Source organism: Gadus macrocephalus, chromosome 7 (assembly GCF_031168955.1).
Source record: "Gadus macrocephalus chromosome 7, ASM3116895v1".
Taxonomy (NCBI): domain Eukaryota; kingdom Metazoa; phylum Chordata; class Actinopteri; order Gadiformes; family Gadidae; genus Gadus; species Gadus macrocephalus.
In genome coordinates this window covers 14288517-14305765 of record NC_082388.1, presented here as the reverse complement: position 1 = coordinate 14305765, position 17249 = coordinate 14288517, and the positions used below count along the sequence as shown (strand labels likewise).

The 17249-nt window shown below is 41.1% G+C and overlaps 2 protein-coding genes across 3 annotated transcripts; one reads left to right on the top strand and one right to left on the bottom strand.

Annotated features, from left to right (window-relative positions):
* The first annotated feature begins 393 nt into the window (after positions 1-393).
* ube2b (ubiquitin-conjugating enzyme E2B (RAD6 homolog)) lies at positions 394-7211 on the top strand. Of its 2 annotated transcripts, XM_060056793.1 has the most exons (6): positions 394-660; positions 1665-1745; positions 2944-2969; positions 4606-4695; positions 5857-5945; positions 6177-7211. In XM_060056793.1, the coding sequence occupies exons 1-6, from the start codon at positions 617-619 to the stop codon at positions 6303-6305; spliced, it is 459 nt and encodes a 152-aa protein (XP_059912776.1). In that variant the 5' UTR covers positions 394-616; the 3' UTR covers positions 6306-7211. The 2 variants fall into 2 exon arrangements, with proteins under 2 accessions (XP_059912776.1, XP_059912777.1); XM_060056794.1 differs by lacking the exon at positions 4606-4695 and having other exon boundaries at positions 448-660.
* A 315-nt stretch (positions 7212-7526) lies between these two features.
* cdkn2aipnl (CDKN2A interacting protein N-terminal like) lies at positions 7527-8727 on the bottom strand. The gene is made up of 3 exons (XM_060056796.1): positions 8462-8727; positions 7930-8032; positions 7527-7844 (listed from the first exon to the last, which is right to left on the bottom strand). Exons 1-3 carry the CDS (start codon positions 8671-8673, stop codon positions 7836-7838), a joined length of 324 nt encoding a protein of 107 aa, XP_059912779.1. The 5' UTR covers positions 8674-8727; the 3' UTR covers positions 7527-7835.
* Positions 8728-17249: the final 8522 nt, after the last annotated feature.

Here is a 17249-nt window from a genome sequence, read left to right as displayed (position 1 = left end):
ATTAAACAAGAATTGTGCATAATCGGCTCAATTTGGATTGCATCACTAACAACTGTTTAGATGTTGTTGGAGCTCATACCATATGCCATCACGAGGCCGCCAAAATTTGCCACCAACACTTTAGCTATTGGCTCTACAGACTAATTTATATGATGTGCGGGAATAACCTAGTATACTCAATGATACAACCCACCTCCCTCTCTCTACTCTATTGGATTCAATCAATCTAAAACACATAAGTTCATTATTCAGCATCACCAAGCCAGGAAGTGATGCCTTCATGGACCCCATCTCATCTGTTCTGAGGGGCCACATGAGGAGATGGATGTAGTTCCTTGAGGGGCCATATGAGGAGAGGGATGTAGTTCTTTGAGGGGCCATATGAGGAGAGGGCTGTAGTTCTTTGAGGAGCCATATGAGGAGATGACCGTAGTTCTGTCTGCAGGTCCCAGTCGCCTACGCGCTTCTTCGAAAGTGTGCGCGCATGACGTCACGACAGCAGCACGCCAACCAGTTGTTTTGAGAGAAGAAAGGGGTGTCAGTTGAAGAAGATCCACTTTCAGTTTATATTTCTAACCATTTTCTGGTCGATATTTAGTTCATTTTGGATTCAACCATGTCCACCCCGGCTAGAAGACGGCTTATGCGGGATTTTAAGAGGTAACGTAACGTTTAAGGACCATCTCTTGTGGTGTGTTTGGCTCCGGTTAGCCAGAGAGCTAGCATCTTAAGCTCGCCTAGCATAGCGCTAAACGATGGTGCATTGACAATGTGTGGGCCAGATCCTGGGAAAGAGGCTGTTTTTTTTTCAGATTAGCAACTTTGTTGTTTGTCCCTTCATTGCTCACGATGAAAACATAGATTTAAAATGACGATGAATATACTGTTGTACAAGACGTGTCCGGCTAGTTGGTAGACATGACTATATGTAGTCTTGTTAGTATAGTACAGTAGTATAGTATCGCAGCTGAACCAAGTCAATCTACAATTATAGCAAGCTGTTAACTCTGTCAAGGGCTGCTTTACTGTGTGTGTGTGTGTGTGTGTGTGTGTGTGTGTGTGTGTGTGTGTGTGTGTGTGTGTGTGTGTGTGTGTGTGGACCTTCGCCAATTGAACAGTGCCCAGGTATCTTACTGACCATATGGGTTGGACAAAGATAGCAATGGTAATCTGTAAACAGTAACATCAGAGGAAAACATGATAGTGAAATGTTCATGGAAGAGTGTCTTTTTACCAAATACATTAGCTGATGGAGCTATCGACCCACACAGATGAAGTTTAAGACCCTACAATCTTATGTACATAATAAAATCTTTCCCATGCCATGCTATCTGATGTCAGGAGCATATTTTTTACTTTTGGGATTTGGATTCCCAAAGAAAACCCAATAAATTGATATAGTAACTTTGATTTAAATGGATTAGAAGTTACAATGTTCTTGGTGTTTGATGGTTACCTAGCCTGGCCTATAACACACAGAGACATAGCTTAATAGAAAACACAACACATTAGCAAGAGTAAGGCATTGTGAGACAGTGATTTATTTGGGAATAAGGGGCCCTCCCTAGCCCTCTCATGTCATGCTAGGCTGTTGGTTGGTACGATGTTGGAGTTTGTATTAATGTCCAGTTTCTCCCTTTCCTACTGCCACCGCCCTACACCAGACTTCAAGAAGACCCTCCTACGGGAGTAAGCGGGGCGCCTTCAGAGAACAACATCATGCTATGGAACGCGGTTATTTTCGGGTGAGTCCGTTTCCTGATCTCTCTTTGTTCCTATAACATTCGAGCAGGACGGAGCCCATGAAGCAGGGATGGGAGATCAGTCTTTTTTGAAAAGCTAGAAATACAGACGCCTCTCTGTTCATTTTCAGCAAAAGTTCTAAAGATCCAATCAGAATTATATATATATACTTTTTCTTAATGAAAAAGAAAGCACTTTAATCGTTTCCATTTATTGGTAAAATGCTTTTAATGTTTAAAAATAAACTAAACTATAATATTCATATAATAAAAAAAATTGATCCTTGGCAGCATCATCACAACAGGTTATTAATTAACGAAAATAGAGTGTGTAAATGTGTGGGCACCCACGGCCACAATGAGTAAATATCAAATAGCAATTATCACATTTATTAAGGCTGTCAGTTAAGTTTTGTCATTTTTGCTGTACGTGCTGTTTTGGGGCTGGGCTAACCAATGCTGGGCTTGAGGCTGGTAGGGGCCACAAGGATAAATAATAAGGGAGGAAGGTATGATCTATCCTCAATTCCAGTCTGCATCTGTATCTGTGAGTCCGTAGAAACAAAGAACAGGAGAGCAGGAGGTAGATAAACCCAGCAGGGGACTGAGTGCACACAGACGTGTCAATCTAGCTTACGATGGCTCTCAGTTTGACAATTATTAATCATATTGATTGACTCTTTCGTCTCGAAAGACTGTAGAGCTAAACCAAACCAGAACGGCTCCAGACAGATCTAATCATGTAAAATAACAAAAACGAATGACCCTCTCTGCCGTTATCAGCGGCTCATTCATCAGGTGAAGAGCCAGTACAGGAAGTGGGTTTGCGTCCGTCTGAAAGGACCGCATCAGTAAAACGTACTGCTGCTGTTCTTCAAAATGTTAATGTTGGTCTGTTCTTCAAACTGTTAGTGTTGGTCTGTTCTTCAAACTGTTAGTGTTGTTCTGTTTTTTTTTTACTATTAGTTCTGTTCTTTTAACTATTAGTGTTGTTCTCTTATTATAACTGTTAGTATTGTTCTCTTCTTCTGTTAGTTTTATTCTGTTCTGCAACTGTTACTGCTCTGTTCTTCATATGGGTCGATGCCTAAGTGCACGCCACAGGGATCTAATTTGCTGATTATCTCTCTCTTTTCCTCCCTTGTCTCCCTCTCTCTCTCTCTCTCTCTCTCGCTCTTTTATATCCGGCCCTCCTTTGTAGGCCTGTGGCGACACCATTTGAAGACGGTAAGTTTAGCATTTTTATTTAAGAATTTGAAGTGGGTGACTCCATGTCACATGGTCCGCTGGTTACTATCAAGTTAACTGCTCTGGGTGTCAGTAATCACTTAAATGGCCGTCATGTTGTTAAAGGGTGATATTATGCAACCAGGTGTGGTTATAAGCCACATCATACTTCTAGGTGGACAATCCAACTTGTAATACTTGCATTACTAAAACTAAAAGACAGGCAAGGCCGATTTTCAAACAGCTTGTAATGGCTAATCACACTCACACCTGGTGGCATAATATCACCCCTTTAATTCAGGGAAAAGGCAGACTATAAAATTTTCACGCACAATGAATGTATGAATGACATGAATATATGAAGGACTACACTAACTAATAAGGATAAATTAACCATGATGCTTTCCAAAGTCCAACTAGAGGGGAAGCTACAGGACATGGATAACTCAAGACATCTAAGGCAGTCTAAAAACTATTGAACTTCAAGGTTTATTGGATTTGACAATATGTTTTATTTAAAAGGTGTATGCTTATAATCACTGTCTGGGAAAGCATATGGACATGAATAATTTGAATTTGGAATTTTAAGGGAATATGAAAGCACTCTTTACATATGAGAATACAAATATAGGCATCCCCTTTGGTGTGTACTGGACCGGGCATCTGTACGCTGGCAATTACCAGCCATTGACAGACTAGAATTTCAATTGGCCGGTAAATATCAATCTTGATGGCCAACTCGGCTGGTACATTGTTATCAAATGTGTTAAATGACATAGCACAACATTACAATACAAAAACAACAAAAGTTTTTTTATGAGCATACATCGTTACTTACTGAGTGTTATACCTGCTACTGCTTTTTTTTCTGCAACACACTCGCAACAATCAGACAAAGCCTTTTACAATAGACGCTTATTTTTTGGCATTTTTCCCACGTCAATGAAATAATTAGTTTTTATGAAAAAGTTAAATTTTGATCGCACTAAGGTCGATTTTTCTGTTTAACATCCCAATCCGGTGTCTTTGTAGTCCCCGATAGCCACCATGATCACTGTACTTGTCGTAGCCACGGTAACCTGAGCTGTCGAGGCAGACCGTGGTAAGATGAGCTTCAATCTCCAATGCAATACTTTTGTTTCAACACAATGCGTTGGGCCTTGTTTATTTTAACGTGTATTTTTGCACACGTATCATTACACTTGCGGCGGCACCTGTATGACATATGGCCTTTAAATATTACATTTGGCTGTCAAATAAAAAACGGTTTCAGCCAAGTTGGCCGGCCAAAAACCTGGCAACCCTGGTGCTGGAGCCCGTGGAGCTGGAGCTGCAGAGTGCCGAGTCAGGCCTCCACACTGTTTTCTACATTAGTCATCCGCTGCCTCTGATTGGTCTGCAGTGCTGGCACCTTCCACAATGGCCCGGCTCCATATTCAGCTGCAAAGAACCACACAAACTCAATTCATGTCCATATTGCAGCTGTTCTGGTCCATCTTTTACCCACTGAGCAAACTGAAGGAACTCCTATTTGTTGTTGAACAGTTTATAAGTACACCCTCACGACTCCCCTTTTCCCCTAACGTACGTGTGTGTGTGTGTGTGTGTGTGTGTGTGTGTGTGTGTCTGACTATAGGAACGTTTAAACTGGTGATAGAGTTCTCAGAAGAGTACCCTAACAAGCCCCCGACGGTGCGGTTTGTCTCCAGAATGTTCCACCCAAATGGTACACACACACACACACACACACACACACACACACACACACACACACACACACACACACACACACACACACACACACACACACACACACACACACACACACACACACACACACACACACACACCCCCCCCCCCCCCCTCTGGGGTCCTCTTATTTGCTCTGCTTATGAGGGGGCCAAACACAGAGTGCGAGGCCCTATCCTAATTGTAGGTGTTTTTATTATCCCACAAGAACACCTACCCCGTAGGGCTGGGCGATGTAAACATTTTAAAACAAAAAAAAAAGATCTGTGAGTGACTATCACGTCAAACTCCTCAAAGGTTTTTAGAGGTTTATTTCTGCTGTTGGGTAAATCCATATCAGAACTGGTTTTATTGTATTTTACCTTTTTTTTTTTTACTTTATTTTTGTAAAAAAAATAATAATATCGAGCATTTATGTCTAATGCGTATCGTCGTATTCGACGTGAGTTTTATCGCGATTAATAATCGTAATGTAATTATTGCCCAGCCCTACTACCCGGCCATAACTCTTCAAGTTTATGACGGGCGGCATGTGGCTCAGCTCGTAGAGCGGGTTTACTTGTAACCGGAAGGTTACGAAAGTCACGGTTTGGATCATACCTCGGTTCAGACATCATGGTTAGGTACAATGAAGGGAAAAGAAAAAACAAAAATGCAGAAGGCAATTTTTTTTTATTATCTCATGTTGGGTCAATCAGTCTCTCCCCTGAGCTAGCTGCAACAGCCTGAACTGTGTAATCTGAGATGTAAACAAGTACCCCACATCACCTCCAGACTGCATCCGTAACTTGTAAACAAAATAAGACAATCAGTTATAAAACTGAAAATTCAGCACTTTGAGTGGCCACTGGTTAGAAAAGCGTCAAATTAATGCAGTTAATTTACCGTTCATCATTAATGACACCTTATACGATGGTAGATGCTAGTCAAAGATGTCCAAATACTTAAATGTACAGTGATTGGTGGAATGGTGGTGATATAGCATTGTTTCAAAATGCCAACTTTGAACAAGCCTGTCTCCTCACCACTTTACCCAATGCTCAAGAACCTATGACTTCCGTCTGAATAGTTTTTTCGCCATTTGATCCCGGGGACCTTTTGGTAGTGATGTTAACGTGCCCCTTGTGATGCTTTCCAGTTTACGCAGATGGAAGTATATGTCTAGACATCCTGCAGAATCGCTGGAGCCCCACCTATGATGTGTCATCTATACTCACCTCTATTCAGGTTGGTAGACCTACAATTGTGTCTTGTAATTTCAATAATTTAGATAAGTGTTTGTCTGTTGCACAGTGGTGGCACACACTATTTCCACATGCATGCTCGCATGAAACCCTCAATGGAATTCAAAATAAACCAACAATTGCTGATTTCAACTAAATGTGCTTAGTTCAAGGCAAAATAAGAGCGCTAGAGATAACTCGTAAAGGGAATTGTCAAATCCATGTTTCCTCCCAGTCATTGCTGGATGAACCCAACCCAAACAGCCCAGCCAACAGCCAGGCCGCCCAGCTGTACCAGGAGAACAAGAGGGAGTATGAGAAGAGGGTGTCTGCCATCGTGGAGCAGAGCTGGGTGGACATTTAAAACACCAGAGGCTTGCAGATATCCCCCTTTCCTCTCGCTTCTTCTCTTTCTCTCTGCATCGATGCTTCAGCTACTCCTGTGCTCCCATGTTTCATTTTGCCTCATTGGAATAAAGAAAATGGCAAATTAAAATGACTCTAAGGCCTGTGGTAAAAAACAAGCCGGGATCCAGAAATCTACCAAAACTCATTGGGACACTTTGCTCAGCTACACTTTTAAGGAACAATGTGTGTGTGTGTGTGTGTGTTTGGGAAAGGGGGGAATTTATTTTATATTTTTATTGCATGATGTGAAATAAGTTATTGCTAACAGAATTTGTAATATATCTCGTTGGGTTGGTTTGATACTGTTAGGCTTTAGATGTTTCTTAATTTTTGAGCATTTATTTTTAATTTTAGAATGCAAAATAATCAAACGTGACTGTACTTTCTAGGAGGTTGGTTGTCCGATGAACTGAGGGACTGGTCCACTCTTAACGTATAGTTATAAAGACAGTGTTCTTGGTCTCAAATAAATACAATAACTGTATTTTACACTTAAAATTGGCATTACACCTGTTAATGACTCTTCGCTCATTTATCAAGTTTGTTAAACACGATTTCATTTAGCTTTCATCTCCGGATAAGCTTTTTGAAATTGAAGTTGGTCAGGCCGCGATCCTATTTGAATATTAAATTGTTCCCCCTTTGGATTAATAAGTGGTGAAATGTAGGAGCAAGATCTAGATTTGCAGACAATTACAGAAAAGCTTGACCTTTTCTAAAAGCTGGATAGTGTGGCTAGTGATATTTCATCTGAAAAGATAAATGGATATGCTATAAAAGGTGGAGGATTTCCTTATGGAAACTTTAAATGTATACTTATGACAATATGCTGTATAAACATAATAAAATCTCATTTTTCAGACTTTGAGTTGAATGGCTTGTTTCAAACTGACAGCTTGATTTGTTGCCTGTTCGGTGTATCCCAAAAGTTAATTACATAAGAGTGATCTTTAGGGAAACTAGAAATTGTTTCTGGCATCTGATCAATTCAAATCACATGTTGTCTTTTGGTTGTTCGCTACCCAATATAAAAGACTGACAGCTGTGCCAGTGGTTACATTTGATTATTGGTTACATTCTTGACCAGAAAAGCTTTATACAAATGTATTTTAAACAAAAGTTCTTGCAGTCAAGAAACTAAGGTTTTCTGCATTGGTATCAAAATAATTGAGAAAAATCATGGAAATCATTTATTTACTAGCCGACAGGGATCAACATCAATGCTAGAAGGCAATACCAAAGGACAGTAACGTAGAGAAAACAATGCTATACAAAGGATGGTAATCACCTTCTGAACAATATTTCATGAATAAAAACGTTTTAAAATACATGTTTGTAGGGCCGACAACAATTTAAAACCATGTCAAATCTGAGGAGGAACTACACATATTAGGTTATCTTCGGGATAACTGATTAAAACCGTAATCATTGTCCAATTACTCTTCATTCTTGTCATCGATACCAGACGACTCTTCATCCATTCCGGTCATCGACCCTGCAGCATTAAACGGAAATGCTAGTCATTACATTTATGTTCAAAACATGTGCATTGTGGGGAATATGGATGTCTTCACACGTACCACTTTCTTCATAATTTCTTCTCTTGTTTGGAATACCGGGGCATCCTCCACTACGATGCCGTCAGCCATCTCATTTACTTTGTCCAGAAGTTCGGTGTTATATCTACAATTTCAAAGCATATCAATAAATCGGATGGAAAAGAAACTCAAAGAACATGCGGTTATTTACATTAATCCCCGAGGGAAATAACATCACACACAATGGATACACAAATCTATGATTAAGGTTTCATTGGAATACAGATTTTAAAATGCCACGATTAAAAGGCTATCATTTGAAGGCAATCCCGTGTACTTAGAGCCAGCAGGGCTGCATGCATGCATACATACATATAGGCGATTTCATTCAAAAGATGATAGACTTTTGATTGTCTTATTTTTGATGCAGCTTAAATAGTGGCAACATGTATGTGTGCATACATTTCAGCCGGGCATGCATACATACAATACATACATAGAATACATACATACATACATACATACATACATAGAATACATACATGCAAGCATGTTCATTTGTTTGTTGACATACCGACAGCCCATGAACACGTTGTTGGCCCACACCATCGATAGAGCCAGCAGCTGGTCAATCTGCGCCTCTTCAAACTCGTTTATATTTCGAAGGACGAACTCCCGCCTAGCGTCCCACTGCTTATTGGTTTCTGAAATACCACGATGGTTTTCAACCTGGTCGGCTAAAGCTCTATTTTGCTGAATAAACTCCTGAACATCGGTGGCTGCCATTTTTGCTTCAGCTGCTTTGTTGGTGAGCGAAGGAAATCCCACTTCCTACTCTAAGAAGGCGTACCGGAAACCTCTATGGGTAGTAGTCATTGTAGCGCCATCCTGTGGTGAATTAGTGTATATCTATCTATATATCGATAGTTATACACTTAACTGCCTGCTCAACCTGTTTGGTAGAGCACATTTTACGTCACAATATCTTATTGATAGGAATGTTTAACTTTAATTCAACCTGATTGAGCCATCTTTACCGTTCGGTTTAGGTATGTTATCCTAAAAAAAATCCACTTGATGTCACTTATTTTCCAATAGTAGGCCTACGCCTTTTAAGTCTCACTCAAACAGGACATCTGAAACGAGAAAATAGCTCCCAACATGTGGACGGCTTTTGGTTAAAATTTGAAAGGTAGGTACATTTTTTCTGCATATTATAGTATCAGAAAGCTTACTGAACAGAATGATGTTAAATTATACCACAAAATAAATATTTTTTTCTAAACTACATTAACCAAACGGTTGATTTGGCACTTTATGGTAGACATAGAAAAATTAAGCTAATGTAATTTATAATAAACAATGTGCTATTAAATCAAAACCTTTTATCAGTTATGTTATGTGCAGATCTGCTCCCTGTTTTGCAGTGCTCCTGGAGCTCCTCCTTCAGCCCCTCCTTCGCTTCGTTACCTGGCACCTGCTGTTGCCTATAAAGCCTGGGAGGCTTTATTCACTCGGCCTCTAGCCAGAGCCAGCAGCATGGTCCTCATTCACCCGTCGGTTCAACCTATTGTATCAATAAACCCGGTTTTCATATACTTATTCCTTGTTTGTCGACTATATGTTACTTCCCTCGAGCCGGGTCGTAACAGTTATTGCTTTAAATACTAAACATTTAATGTTATTCCAACATAAATGTGCTGAAATAATTTCTTAATTATGTAGTTTTGACACTTTCTGAGTTGTTTTCAAAATAAATGTGGTAAATATCGAGAAAAAATACGTGAAAATCCTAACTATCACAACTAATTCCAATTTAACCAAATGAATGATAATGAATACCATTGTAGAAGAATGTGGTTTGTTATTTCATTTTTTAAATTGGTTTTAAAATACTAGTTGGATGCTAAAAGTTTCTACGGTGCAAGACAACGCACTCTCCTGGCCCTTGCACCAGAACGTCCTGAAGAACGTCCTGATATTGATGACCCAATAGAGGATCCGGATTATCATCCCACACCAGCAGAAGTTGCTGACAGTCCTTTTGAATCCCTGGAAGAAGAAGAGGCTCTCTCAACAAGCAGCTCCACTACACAGCCGCCTCGTAAAAAAAAACAGAAATGGAAAAGCGCCCTAAAAACTGTTTCCTTGGAGGAGACAGGGGATACCCGTGAACCAAGTTCGCCATCAGGTCCAAACAAAGGAAAAGAGATAATCTGGAAGCATGAGGACATTGAGGAATTTGAGGTTCCGGTTTCAAGATTTGAACCCCCTGAGGCTGTACAGACACCCTTCCAGTACTTCAAAAGGCTTTTCACTGATGAGATGATAAAACATGTTGGCCATCATACCAATCTCTACTCCGCCCAAGAGTTGGGGGATCCCATCAAGGCAAGCCCTGAAGAGATACAAGATTTCCTGGCAATCTTACTCTTCATGGGTGTTTTCACCTTCCCATCACTGGAGGACTACTGGCACTATGAGTCACGTTTCGACGTGATAGCTGATATCATGCCAAAGAAGAGATTACAGCTTTTACGCAGGTACATTCATTTCAATGACAATCAGCAGTGGAATCAGAGTCCAGACCGATTCTACAAAATCCGTCCCCTCTTTGATATGCTTAGAGAGCAATGCCTTCTGATTCCATCCACTTACAAACACAGTGTGGATGAAGTCATGGTCGCATATAAAGGCACAAGGGCTGGCAGTCTCCGCCGATATATTGCAAACAAGCCAGATAAATGGGGCTTTAGGATGTTCTGCCGAGCCAGTTCATCTGGTATCATCCACGACCTGCTGATGTACCAAGGGGCATCCACATTTTTCAATGTTGTCCTCAGTGAGCAGGAGCAGACGCTACTTTTGGGAGCAGTAATGACAACGCTATGCAAAACCATAGCACAGCCACGCCTTTCTGTTGTCTTCTGTGACAACTACTTTTGTTTTTAACTTGGTCAGAGACCTGCACACATTGCTGGGTGTCAAGTGCATTGGCACCGTCCGACCAAACTGCATTGGTGGAGCTCCCTTGATGACAGACAAAGAGCTGATGAAGAGAGGGCATGGAGCATGTGATTACATGTCTGCTGATGGAGTGGACAAATGTGTCAATCTTCTGAGCAACAACTGTGGGATCATGCCTTTTTCAACGGTCAAACGGTGGAGCATAGAGTCTAAGGCAAAGAATGCCGTCCCATGCCCGTCACTCATCCCTGCCTACAATGAGCATATGGGAGGGATTGATCTGTCCGATATTCTTGTGCACCTGTACAAGACCCAAGTCAAGGAGGTGGTACTTTCCCCTTTTCGGATACATCCTTGACTTGTGCATCGCTAATTCCTTGCTGGTCTACAAAAGGGACTGTGGCCTACTGAACGAGAAACCCATCAGACTGTGGGCAGTCGCCCACAGTCTGATCAAAGTCAACAAGTATGCAACCATAGTTGGTCGACCATCATTCAGCTCTCCCCCACCAGAGAATCAAAAATACACCCCACGACCCTCACGACCAAAACCCCAACCAGATGTGCGCAATGACAACATGTGACATTGGCCACTTCACAGAGACAAGCGGGGGCGATGCAACCTCTGTCCGAAGGGTGTGTCAAGATGGAAATGTCAGAAATGCAAGGTTTTCTTGTGTTTGTCTGCAAACCAGGAATGCTTTGCAGCTTTTACCCCACCACAGAGAAGAGTTGTGTTGAGATAAAGAATATCAAAAGTGTAATGTTTCCTTATGTTTCCCAGTTTTTGCATTGTTTTCTAATGTTTAAATGCAAACCAGCTTAGTATTCAACTAGAAATGTGCATTTTTCGCCCCAAAAATAATTGTGCTGTTGCACCACCACACAGTGAAAGTGTGATGAGATATTTTAGAGGTGCAATTTTTCTCCTGTGTGTTTTGCAATACTGACAATATAGAAATAGACTCGATCCAATGCTAAAATATTTGACTTTTTCTACAATTTGTTGTATTTGTCGGAGTTCCGGTACTTTAACCATTAAGTGACATCTCAACCGTTTGGTAGAGGCTGATATTTAAAAACTGTGGGTCCTGTTGAATTTTTTTTTTTTGATTCTGATTATTATCAATACAAGGGAATACAAAAATGCAGAAAAGTATTTTTTACATAGCAGCTTTCTTGGTGCGGCAGTTAAAGGGTTAAAGATCCCGCATAATGCTTTTTTAGGGTGTAAGAATTGCATTTGGGGGTACTATATACCTGTATTTAAAAAATATCCCTTATTATTCTCACACTGTTCATTTCTGCAAAATACTATTTCAGCATCTTTCAAAAATGTTCTGTTTTGTATCATGTCGCTTTAACGCTCCCCTCCCGAGTAGTCCTGATTGGTCGAATGATTTGCGCGTGTGTCTGAATATTCACTACGCCGTTAACATAGAGCGGCGAAGTCACGCCCCTTCCGGTAGAGCCCATGGGACCTATGAGATCGAAAAAATATGAATGGGGAAAGTTATTATTTTCTGGTCCCAGTCTTTATTTGCCCTGGATTACACATATGTTGTTTGTGGATTTAAATGATAATTTTTCATGCAAAGAAAACTAAACATTTTCGTGAAGAAGTTTGAAAATGTTAGGTTTTGTGTGAGGCCGCTTTGTGAACTACAGCTCCTCGCTGCTCTCGACCCGAATTATATACATCACCACCCGCACTTGGAACTCCGGTACAGACATGGTGATCTCTCTGGTCCACTTCACCGCTTTTTTCCAAGGGGAGGATAAAACTTTCATAGGTCAATGGGATAAAAGCATCGAAAGAGGTGAAAAACATTGTAAGTCGGGGCATGTGGAGAGTTTCAGTTATGCCGATGGGGAGATGGTCGGTCTTGTCCGCGCCAGTCGCAGGGAGCGTGACGTCACATACGAGACGTGTAGTCTTTCTCATTGTGTTTCTCTCTACAGCCTTTAACTGAACAATTGCACAATAAATGGTCAAACTCTTGAAATGAAAAAGTATAATTTAAAATCCACAAACAACATATGAGTAATCCGGGGCATATAAAGACAGGTACCAGAAAATAATTACTTTCTCTCCATTGAAACCCATTCATATAGAGAAGTCACGCCTCTTCCGGTAGAGCTCATGGGACCAATGAGATCGAAAAATATGAATGGGTGTCAATGGAGAGAAAATAATTATTTTCTGGTCCCAGTCTTTATATGCCCTGGATTACACATATGTTGTTTGTGGATTTAAATGATAATTTTTCATGCAAAGAAAACTAAACATTTTCGTGAAGAAGTTTGATAATTTTAGGTTTTATATATATCCATATATTATATATATTATATGTTTTATCTATTATATATATCCAGAATTTTTTTGCGAAGACATATTCCTGTTCCCCACTTGTATTGGAGTGAACGGGGTATCTACTTCTGGGACACTATGAATTGAAGGACAAGTCCACAGCCCGCTAAAACAGCTGCAATACCAGGCTTGGCCGCTGAGCACTGGGGGATTGCGGAAGTGCACTGCTCCAGGGTAGTGATGGAGTCGATGATTCTTTTCCTTGATTAATTTCGCGTCGGTCAGTTAGCCAAGAAGAATCGTTCAGAATCGTTCATTCATTTATTCGTTCAGTCGAAGTTTCCGGTGGCGGTGAATCGAATCATGGAATCCACGGTTCTCAGCTGAGTCAGTCAGACTCAGCTCCTTCCTCGTTCTCATTCTCAAACGATCGTGGAAGTCAGTCATCAATCAACATTACAGCTTTAACCAAACGCAGCGGGATGGGGGGTTGTAGTTGATCATTGGATGTTTAACATATCAGCAAGATAATAGACTTGATTTAGCAATGATGGTGGGGGTCCCGGGTGGAGAACGAACCATGAAAGAATGAGACAGATTGACGAGACATTCAAATATTTGATTAATCCGCATGACACAGAAAGTACAAAGAAAGCATGCATTTACCATTTCACTGATATTGAATCGTATTATCGTACACTCTCTCTCTTTACCACTCACAGTCAGTGAACGAACAGCGAGTCAGCGACTAGTGGGTCTGGGAGGAGTCGAGTCTGAGAACGAACGAGAGAGAAGAATCAGTTTGGTTCGTTCTTGTTAAAGATTCGTTCATTCGAACAGATTTGGTCGCGAATGACCCATCACTACTCCTGGGGGCCTGCTCATGACGCTCCTATGATTCTACTTCCGTTCGGCAACTGGGGCCAGATTTGGATAAAAGAGTTGCCCAGTTGGTGACGTATGGTTTACTAATGAGGCGCATGAACATGGCGGAACATGAACGTTTTACTCAATATAAGAGAATCAAACATCATATCACATACTTTACTATTGATTTACATCGTAACCGTCTGTTGGCATCAATTTTGGTGTACTAATAAACCAGCTCTAGATAAGGGCAAGTGTTGCCTTCCATGCTGTGGCAATACTGTATATGCTTCTCATAAATAAAAGCAAAAGGATAAAAGGTGATAGGCTACAAGGAAATAAAGGCGTTTGAACTTGAAACTGATCGTACTGAGTTCTGTTTAGTTCAGACTTTTTTTATCGGGGGAAAAAAACGTTCATGGCACATGAACAGTCATGGCACATGAGGGGGGTTCTCTTGGCGCGAATACACCCCCTTGCTCAGACCTAGATTTTTCTAGTTTAGCAGACGTAAAGCATGTATACCTACATCATTTAACAGTCTAAAGCAGGATATCAGATAGATTAAATACTTAACATGAATGACTTGTGTGACAAATTAAGATAGAGCCACAACATAAATACTGTGCTCTACTACAAAATTATAATGGGGCTTTTTTGCATTTTAGCATTTCGCACAATTTTTTCCTTAATTATCTTTTTCATATTCATTAGCAGCCTACAGTCTGAATCCTACCAGCAGGTGCTGGTGAGTTAGTGGGTCTACCTGCATGCATTTCCAGTTTGTTGTTCAGCTGAGGGGGAGAAAAAACTGAATTCTTCCATAATGCATTCACACACTCCCTTCCTATTTGACCATGAGGTTTTTTGTTTCTGCTTTATGTTTGTGCCAGGAATAAGATGAGAAAGAAACAGTGTACTTTCATCCCTTTGCTTAAGTAAAGAAAACATACATAGCTAGTATGGTAGCACACGAACAAGCACACACATGCACTCACAGGCCTATCTCTGCACACGCACATCGCATAATCAAACAGCTGCAGGCCCCCACATTTTGTCATATATTTTCCTCACTTACAAACACACAAGCATCTGTGCTCATATACACGCGTGCATGTGCACAACCATGTCTCGGCATGAATGCAAACAAGATTCTTCTTTGGTGTTAAGACTCACAATTGTGCATCTCTCACACACACACACACACACACACACACACACACACACACACACACACACATACAAACATGTGTAATTCCTCCTTCCTTTTAAGGGATTTTCCATGGCCGTCAGTGTGTTCACGTTCATGATTTTCTGCAAATGTGTTAAACATACAAACTTGATTTTGTGGTTTTGTAGGTTGTTATGAGTTGGGATTCCAGAGGCATGCAGGCAGACGGGGTGCAGACAGACAGACAGACGACACTATTGTACTCTTCCTGGCGTTTCTCTCAACATGGTAACCTTCAATTGAACACACACACACCATCAATTGAACATACACACCTACACACACAAACACACATATCGATTCTTGAAAGGGACATTTAGTAACTATTCTTAATAATGTTTTTGATAAACTAGCATATTTTACAATTTATAGAGTTACAAAGGATGTGCAATGTGAGCTTGATCATGTTTACCACCCTTGAGAGTATCTAGTATCTTTATGGAAAACCTTCATTATAATATCAAGGCAGGTTGGGGCAACATCTGCACATGCTCAGATGAACTCAGGACAGGCGGGACAGATCAGAGCAGGATCACACATCCGGCCCTCTACCACGTCTGTCAACTAGTGTGTGGCGATCATTGTGAGTATGTGTGTATGTTTAATAATGTATGGTCCCCTTTGTGGACTAGATCAAAAAATAATTGTCTTACGTTATGTTATGATGATGGAAACAAGAAAATGATTATTGTCACACACACACACACACACACACACACACACACACACACACACACACACACACACACACACACACACACACACACACACACACACACACACACACACACACACACACACACACACACACACACACATTTCCTCGGGGTAAAGGAGCATTCTCCATAATCCTAGAATTCCTAATACCTAGAATGGTGGGAAATGGAATTTACTGGAAACAGGGAATTGGGCTCATTTAAATGACAGAAAGGTGATTCCCATTACTGTGAATGGAGTAATGAATGTCAGGTGCAGGTAGACTGACAAATGTATGGGGCTGGATCAATATTCTATGCCTGTCAAAAAGTGCAGCTGCGTCCTTGAGCAGCAGTGATGTGACATGCTGTCACTCTGTGGTTCAGCCCCCCCCCCCCTCCAACCTTTTGTCATTAACCCACATTATCTTTTCAGCCACAGCGGAAAATGCCTCTCCAAACTAATCTGTTAAAGGTACTGTGCAGAGGTAATATTCAATAGCTGTTATTTCAGTTTAACTCTTTAGTAATACCATGGCCTTCCGTCAGCTATTAGTGATTGAAATGTGCTCACTGAATTCCCATCCCAGTGTACTGCGCCTGTCTCTGCACAAGGCCATTAAGACTCTTGAACGCTCCCGGGCCATTTTGGACCAATCAAGGGAATCTCTTCACTGATAGGTCAATGGAATCCATCTTGCCTCTAACTCACTTGTTTTGCCTTAAAATACACAAATCATACACACACACACACACACACACACACACACACACACACACACACACACACACACACACACACACACACACACACACACACACACACACACACACACACACACACACACACACACTCTCTCTCTCACTCTCTCTCTCTCTCTCTCTCTCTCTCTCTCTCTCTCTCTCTCTCTCTCTCCCTCTCCCTCTCCCTCTCCCTCTCCCTCTCTCTCTCTCTCTCTCTCTCTCTCTCTCTCTCTCTCTCCCTCTCTCCTGCACTCTTATGCTATCTCTCTTGCACCTTCTCAGCCTCCCTCTCTATCGTGCCCTCTCAGCGATGTCTCTTTCACCTGCTCCTTTATGCCTTGAATGCCCTATAATGCAGAGAAATAAGGAGCCGTTCCTCAACTACAATTGAAGAAGGTTGGGGACTCAATAAAAAAATAGGTGCCCTGATTGGGCAGAAATGAGACGGTAGCGGTCTAAAATCTAAATGGTTTCATACAGAGACAGGCACCTATATTCTCACAGACCAGTTCACTCATGGATAGCTATGCCATTTGTTACAAATTAG

Coding starts and splice junctions, on each gene's coding strand:
- cdkn2aipnl (XM_060056796.1), bottom strand. CDS start 8,673: ATGGCAGCCACCGATGTTCAGGAGTTTATTCAGCAAAATAGAGCTTTA. Junction 8,033..8,461: donor AACGTGTTCATGGGCTGTCG/GTATGTCAACAA, acceptor TTGAAATTGTAG/ATATAACACCGAACTTCTGG.
- ube2b (XM_060056793.1), top strand. CDS start 617: ATGTCCACCCCGGCTAGAAGACGGCTTATGCGGGATTTTAAGAG. Junction 4,696..5,856: donor CAGAATGTTCCACCCAAATG/GTACACACACAC, acceptor GATGCTTTCCAG/TTTACGCAGATGGAAGTATA. Junction 5,946..6,176: donor CTATACTCACCTCTATTCAG/GTTGGTAGACCT, acceptor GTTTCCTCCCAG/TCATTGCTGGATGAACCCAA.